We start from the raw sequence: 8373 nt of genomic DNA on the forward strand, positions 1-8373 counted from the left end.
CTCTCTCTCTCTCTCTCTCTCTCTCTCATAAACACACATACGAGGTTCCAGTCTTATTACCAGACATCTGTCACCTGTGCCCGTGTTCAATCAAGGAGGGTGCTGCATGGAGGTATTAAGGGTGCTGGCTTGAGATCGCGGGCCCAGCGCGTGATAAGACCATGAGGAATTACACACACATTACATGAAATGCTATGACCTTGATATCTGCTTGATCATGTTTCGCTGAGTTTCCCCTCAATCATTCCTCCCTTCCCTCTACGATTAATCTCAGAGGAGTGACGTTTATATAAACATTTCACCAATAATAAATAAATATGGAACTACCGTCAACACTAAGTAATGACTAATGATTGTTAAAATTCTCCATTCCTCGCTTCGCCTGTTCCCGGCAAACACTCACACGACACCCAAACGCTGCAAGGTTATAACGCAACAAAACAGACAAATGATAATACCGAATAAACTATCGAAAAAAGCCACAAACTGGTAAAGTAGGATTGGCTGGCAAGTGAGACAGCCAAGCCATATAGGATACAGGCTACGACCTGGCAATGAATCTCTATATGGCTAATGATACTTAAAAATGTAACTAACGGCTCGCCTGTCGTAAAAATTAAAGGCACAGCCACATATAAAGTGACAAGTATAGCTTATAGACTTAGTATTAACCAACAAAGAACAGAGATAGAAATGTATAGGTAGGTGAACACTATTATGCCCTACCGCTGCCTTCCCTTCCCTCTAAGATTTATGACAGAGGAATGACGTTAATATATTTGGTTAAGATTCGTTTTAGGTCCGTGCCAGTATCTCATTACCTACCTTATGAAACATCAGTATCTCTTCATATATCTTTTCTACAAACCTTCAACAGTCATGGAAACGCTTTGAAAATCCAATTCAAGGACTTTTTTTTTTACTCTTGAAAATATGGGATAATGTTTACGAAAGCGCGTCGCCTCCTCTGCTGGCCGCGGCGACGCTGCAGCGGGTGTTGCGAGAAATACCTCCTCGCTGAAATAAGTCACATATACATGAGGGGGGGGGTTCAGGGGGGGGCGCAGCCCCCCGTTAGTAGGTCGTAAAGTTCGGTTGGAGTAGTTTAAATATACTCCCCGACCCTAAGCCCTCTGCGAGCTATTTTGCGGCTGCAGCGTCGCCGCGGCCAGCAGAGGAGGCGACGCGCTTTCGTAAACATTATCCCCTATTTGCAAGAGTAAAAAAAAAAGTCCATGAATTGGATTTTCAAAGCGTTTCCATGACTGTTGAAGGTTTGTAGAAAAGATATATGAAGAGATACTGATGTTTCATAAAGTAGATTATGAGATACTGGCACGGACCAAATACGAATCTTTACCATATATTTTTTTTATCAATAATACATATAAATATGAAGCCGGCCTGAAGTAGAGTAATAATTAATCAGCTATATATGTTTCCCAGTCCTCTCTTCGCCTGTTCTCATATGGCCCACTCCCAAACGCTCCAAAGAGATGAAGCAACAAAAAACACGTCATATGACAAAACCAAGTAAACTATCGAGAAGAAAATAGAAACTGGTGAAGCGGTGGTGGCTGGCAAGTGGGCCCGCCATGCTACACTTAAGCCTAATAGTACTTAAAAATACAACTCGTCTGTCGTATAACATTAAATGCGCAACCACATACAAATGCCATCTATAGGTTCACAAAGGATATTTAAGCCAACAGAGAATATACGGATAGATGGAGAGGTAGAGAGGCAAACACTGCCATGCCCCACCGCGCCGTCCTCTCCAAGCAGCTGCCCGTGCCCGCGTAATCTTCCCACCACAACCTCAAAACTTATCCACCAGTATCTCAGCCATCCTCGGGCTTACCTGTCAGCTCGTCACCTCCTCGCCACGCCGACGTCATCGTAATCAAGACTATGAGGACGAGGCTCGCGCACGTCACACGACACTCAAAAAATATGATAAAACAGATCACTGACGGCTGGGGCTGACTCGTACACCCACTCCCTCCCGTGGCCTATGTGTGAACTCCAAGCAACGGTGCCAGATTGTTGTACGCAGTCGCTCATATTTCCCGACTTCCTACCCCTAAACTGTCTTCTGGGCTCCAATAACGAAACTCATTTATAGTTATCGTCAAAAGAGTTAGATCCTGATGTTTCTTAGCAATAGTTAGGCGTCAGAAACCGGTAAATACTATGCTCTGAGTACGATAGTCTGGCAACGGTGACTCCAAGGCTTCACTTGAGGTACCACGATGACGTCACTGTTCACGTCAGTCACCAACCAGTCATAAGCCTCGTTTTCATCCCAAGTGATCACAGTGCTACAAGGTATTTACACGATTGTTATATTTCTAAACAGCTTTAAATATCCTTCGTGTAAATTTCATGTAAGTGTCTTATATATCTTATTCATGGAGCACTTAAGAAAATCTAATTCTATGGAAGGTCAAGTGGGCAACGGTTCCCATGGTAACGGTATGATGTCTACCTGCTGAACTAAAGAAAACGGGAAGACCATTATGTAGGGATAACTCTCTCTCTCTCTCTCTCTCTCTCTCTCTCTCTCTCTCTCTCTCTCTCTCTCTCTCTCTCTCTCTCTCTCTCAAAATACCTGTCTACTGTCTACACACACACTGGACAGTACGCCGCCAACACACATGGTAGCGCCGTGGTCCAGGCAAGGCACACTACATTTAAAAAGAAACCAATGTTATGCAATCGTTTCATCCATCGTCTTTCATCACCAGCCAACCAGACACACCAGCTTTGAAATCATTATCATGACCCAGAGAATAGTTTCGGCGGCAGCCTAACGACACCCCTGGCAAGGCTGTCTCCAAGGCTTAGTCAGACAAGCCCTCCGTTGGAACCCTTGAACCACACTCGTATTCCTGCTTGCCTTCCATCACTCGGTGCAGCCTTTGAACCCGCCGCTCTGAGGGATCTGTAGGAAGCATTTAATCAAGCTCGTTGATATGAGTTATCAAAAATACGGTATTTTATGAACGCGCCAGCACGTTACAAAAAATGAATGGCTTGGGTTAATGCTTGCTATTTCTGAAGTTATAAAAAAGCATGAAAAAGAAATAAAGTCAACATATTTAAATCTCATAAAATATATTTTTGGTATTACAACAAGTAAAAATTAAAGTGAGCTAAAGTTTTCACTTCCATCAGTGTTTCCTGCTTCATCAGTCAAAGTGCCACCCGACTCTTCCATATCTTCACTAAACATTTTGCTAAAAAACCAGCGTTTAATGACTTTTTCTCATTCTCCTCCTTTCTCAGAAGTAATTACGTCGGTAATGAAGCCCACTCCGCCGGCCTTGAGGCTTTGAGAGCTCATGTTATTTACAGAATCCTTCCGTCAGTTTTCATAAATCGTCCCGCAGTGTTCAGACCAGGCCTTCTTTTAAGCTCTTCCTTTCACGCACGCTATTCTTTCGTTCTTGCAGATAGTATGCAAACACGCCCTTTTACTGACATCCTATAGTTTAAATTTCCGACTTTAAAGTCTTCCAGAGGCCGCCCTGAAAGCGGTTTTTAAGTATCTGCCTCACGTGAACCTTCAGTCCTCCCGTTGGTCGTCAGGGCAGTTCTTCAGAGTTTATAGCAGCGTCCTTTATTTCTTGGTTTCTGGTCACCTGTTCTTTGACACTTAGAAACTTTGGAAGCGTTCACAGCAGTCTTTTTTTCCTGATTTCTTTTCACCCATTCTTTGACGCCTCGAGACTTTGGAAGTAACAGGACTGAGGCATTTCCCTGCTGATCCCGTTTATTTCTCAGGTGCTCCGTGTCGTGGTAACACTGGACATATCAACGCTGTCGGTAGCTGCGTCAACACAAACTTAACTAATATGAATTTTCCACTTCCACACGCGACAGATGTTTCCAAGAGCAGCATGGTTTTGAAAATAGAAACAGGATAAATTAATTTTCAACGTGGATAACTCAATAATAAAAAGATTTAGTAAAATATTCAAATTCTTACAGTAGTTCTTTCCATGTCACCTGGATCATACAAATTTTCATGATTTTTATATCGTCATTAATCGCATTAAATATATACTTTACAAACTAATAGTTCTTACTAATTCTCAAAGTCACATTTTGCAAAGTTCCCCACCTCATGCAACATGCGTACACTCAAGCCACAAAGGTCAACGCAGCACGTTACGAAACACAGCCGCCATGTTTGCACCAGACGAAAATATTACAAGTAGAATGAAGCAATGTTCGCACTCCTTTCATCGGACCGTCTTTTATCATCCTCGCCCTCCATTATCTCAACCTCCGCGGCGCCGCTCCATCACTCACTCTCCGACACCACTTTTCTGTTGTGTCCGCGCTGCACAATACTTGGTATAAATATTCAGGCCCACCTATTTTGACAGCAGTCTTTCATTATGACTCACCTTAATGGTAGACTCTGAAAGGGTCTGCATTCATTTTTATCACACATTTGCGCTATAGTTTCGAAAGCAGTCATTCTGTTCACTCACTGAATTGAAAATTAAATTGCTTCCAATATTTTCTCTTATTTCTTTCTGTATTCATTGTTACTGAGAGACATCACAGTGTTTTTTGTATAGTGTATGCATTTACGTATGTGACACCAGGTGCTCTCCTTATATCTATAAACACCAGAGCTTCATAAGCCAGTGACTGTTAGTCCGACAGAGGAGGTACAGTACACTTACCGCCTTGTCTCATGCTCTGTATTTGCACTTACAGAGGCGGTAACAATAGCCCAAGACATGAGCAGATTTCGAGCGTCCTGGGCCGAGGTGGGCGGCACCGGGCGGCTGGTGTGCCGGGTGCGGGCCGCCCCGCCGCCCAACTTCGTCTGGAGCAGCTCCAGCGACCTCATTCTGCTGAACAGCGACAAGTACACCATCCACGAGCCTCAGGTAACTGTATCCCGCACCGTGCACTCCTTCCTGCCTCACAAGGACATTATTTGTGCCTCTGTACAGTACACAACAGCCGTGTTCGAAGACCTGGATTATGAACACTTGACACACATCATGTGTCTCTGTAAAGTAACCATCAACGTGCCTCAGGAAATTGTGTCCCACTCTTGAGCCTCTTCATCCACACAAGAATATCCTTTGTGCTCCAGGTAAACACCTCCTTTTTACTAAAAGTAAACAGTCTGTGTCCGTAGCCAAGAAAATCACTTGTCTCATTTACATTACACGTATTACATAAACACAGTTGCTACCTGTACCCGCAAACACACCTGCATTTGTATCACCAATATGTTTCCTGTATACTCTTTGTGTAGAGTCAAACGTTCGCTGAACCGCGGGTCTCTCCCTCGACTGTCACAGTGCAGACACACGTGATGTCTTCCTCCCAACAAACACACGCGCACACGTAATAATAACACTCGTGACCACACCCAGTTACGGCCACTCAATCACATCCGTCCCGCAGTTGCGCAAATAATCTTGACCGTATACGTTATACGTTTCACGTGAATACAGACACACACACCACCTCCCTAAATGAACACACGTGAACCTGTAATAATATTATTTGTGGCCACACTTAGTCACGGTGATTCATCTGCACGGCAGCTGACGGACGGGCTGGTCACGTGGGAGTCAGTGCTGGAGGTCACCAGGATCCGTCATCAGGATTACACCAGCTACCGCTGCTCCGCCCGCAACTCGCTGGGCTCAGATTCCGTGCTGGTGCACCTCAGGCCACCCAGCCGCCCGCTGCCGCCCCTCCACCTCTCGGTGAGTACCGACGCGACGCCCTTCTGACACAGTTCTGACGCGGCCCCAGTCACGTATTCATGCCCATTCTTGTTCTGAATCTTCCCTAACACGACTCGTCCCCACGTGTTCACGGCACCTCATTCTCGTCAACAGGTGGCTAACGTGACGGCAGAGGAAGTGTGGCTCACCTGGACCCCAAACCTGGAGGGCGGTGCTCCAAGAGGCTACAATGTCAGATACCGGCCCGTCAACAGCACGTCCTACCAGGTGAGGCGACACATGGCGCACCGCGGCGTGGCTGAGGGCGCTCATAATTACTCATTAAACAATTATTGTCAATTAAGCACAAATGGGTGGTCACAGCCAGAGCCACATGCTACCATAATAGTAGCACAATCATTCCATACGTTTGTCATAACACTGCAGGGCTCTTGTGGTGAGCAGTGCTGCAATACGAGTTTCGTGTGCGCGGTATGCTTGGTCCTCGGAAAAGTAAGGTCGTACAAGGCCACATTTCAAAAAACAATTTAGGAGAAATATTATGAGCTTCCATATGTGTGTATGTTCATGACCACCGTTATAAGGTGTGCTGGCGTAACTTTGAGCCTGTGCTGCCTTGGTCAAGAGAAATGTAATACAGAAGTGTTGTGTTGTGACGCAGGTGGCTGTTGCTTGTGCCCTTGCCAGTGATCTGTGCGCTGGAGTGCTGAAGAGTAATATCACGTGTTCCTGTACTAAATGCAATGTGCCACAGATAGTATATAGCAGCAATGCAGACTGGAACCACTATTAAGATGTCTCTCCAACAGTACCTGGAGGTGGAGGGCGGCCTGACCTCGGCAGCACGCATCGGGGGGCTGGACCCCGGCCGGAAGTACACGATGGGCGTGCAGGCGTCAAGCCCCCACGGCCGCTCTCACTTCGTCAGCCACACCGTGCTGACGTGGCCAGGTGAGTGACGCCTCATGCTGTGTACTGCACGCCGTAACTGTCTCCTCGGGCATACTAGAGTGTTCTATGTAGTAACACGTGAACAACCGTGGCTAATGCAAGTGTTGCCTCGTTCAATGTCCTGTGTGCTGTGATGCCTCATGCTGTGTGTATCCCCGGGATGTGTGCAAAGGCGTACGATACCTCGAGCTGTGTGCCTAAGTGTGTGTCTCCTCGTGCTGTGATCCGCGTGTGTCTCCTCATGCTGTGTCTCCTCGTGCTGTGTCTCCTCGTGCTGTGTCTCCTCGTGCTGTGTGCGAAGGAGTGTGTCACCGTGCTGTGTGCTGAAGTGTATTTCACCTTGTGCTGTGTGCTGATGCCTGCGTCATCCCGTGCTGTGTGCTAACGTGTTTGTCACATCGTGCCGTGTGGTGACGTGTGTGTGTCCATGTGCAGTGTGCTGTGTTTTCCTCGTGTGCTGTGTGCTGATGCGTGTCTCTTCGCGTTGTTTGTTAACTTGTGTGTCTCGTTGTGCTGTGCTCTGTGTGTCTCGTTGTGCTGTGCTCTGTGTGTCTCGTTGTGCTGTGCTCTGTGTGTCTCGTTGTGCTGTGCTCTGTGTGTCTCGTTGTGCTGTGCTTTGTGTGTCTCGTTGTGCTGTGCTCTAACAGGTGTCTTTGCGTTGTGTGTCTTTTTGTGCTGTTTGGTGACGCACGGTCCGGTCGTCCTGGGTGCTTACGTGTGTATCTCGGCGTGCTATGTCCTGTTCGTTATGTGCTGTTTATTTTGTGCTGACTCTTGTGTCGCTTCGCGATGTGTGGTGGCGCGTCTCCCGTCATCCTGTTTGTTTTTGTTGCTGTCTAACGCGTTTATGTCTCCTTGTGCTCTTTGTGTTGTGCTGTGACGCTTGTATCTCAGTGCACCGAGAGCGGTGTTCTGAGGTGAAACATTTGAAACATTTGAAACATTTATTAATAGCCTATTAGGTACAGTTACATATGTTGTTGTATGTATTGTTAGAGGCCAGCCTTTATATAAGCATAAGCTTTTCAGGCAGGTGTGTGTGTGTGTGTGTGTGTGTGTGTGTGTGTGCGTTCTCCACTTCTGTGATGGTGTGTATCTTATCGCGCTGTTTATTCTCTTGTTAGTTGATGATTGTATACTCCAATTTGTGATCTGTGTCATGTGCAGTGAGGAGTGAACTGCCACATGAATTATTCTATATATATATTGTGTGTGTGTGTGTGTGTGTGTGTGTGTGTGTGTGTGTGTGTGTTGCGGAGCGTGCTGACATGCGCGTTTCTTTGTGCTGAGTTCTGGTGTGCGTACACCAGCGTTGTCTTGTGCAGTGCGCTGACACGCGTATTTCATGTGATGTGTTCTGTGCTGAGTGAGCTGTCAGCCGTGTTTTAGTATGCTGTGTGCTGTGCGGCGTGTGCAGACATGCAGGTTTTAGTGTGCTGTGCGGCGTGTGCTGACATGCATGTTATATTGTGCTGTGTGCTGTGCGAAGTGTGCTAAAGCACATCATCTATTGTGCTGTGCTGTGCGGAGGGAGCTGACGTGTATTCTTTTGTGCTGTGTGCTGTGCAGAGTGTACCAACAGGCGTGTTTACTTGTGCTGTGTGCTGTGCAGAGTATGCTGACGCACGGTTATTCGCGCTGTGTACTGCGCGGAGTGTACTGACGCGCGTTTTGTGTTGTTCGATATACTGAG

General features: G+C 46.5%; 1 protein-coding gene across 1 annotated transcript in view; it reads left to right on the forward strand.

The window, feature by feature from the left end:
• The first annotated feature begins 4191 nt into the window (after positions 1–4191).
• LOC126981167 (uncharacterized) overlaps positions 4192–8373 on the forward strand; it is a 19567-nt gene continuing 15385 nt past the window's right edge. Inside the window, exons 1-5 of the mRNA XM_050831884.1 lie at positions 4192–4219; positions 4648–4910; positions 5583–5747; positions 5883–5996; positions 6539–6680. Of these exons, the coding sequence (XP_050687841.1) occupies positions 4192–4219; positions 4648–4910; positions 5583–5747; positions 5883–5996; positions 6539–6680 (712 nt within the window). The remainder of the gene's footprint in view (positions 4220–4647; positions 4911–5582; positions 5748–5882; positions 5997–6538; positions 6681–8373) is intronic.

Source organism: Eriocheir sinensis, chromosome 47 (assembly GCF_024679095.1).
Source record: "Eriocheir sinensis breed Jianghai 21 chromosome 47, ASM2467909v1, whole genome shotgun sequence".
Lineage (NCBI taxonomy): Eukaryota > Metazoa > Arthropoda > Malacostraca > Decapoda > Varunidae > Eriocheir > Eriocheir sinensis.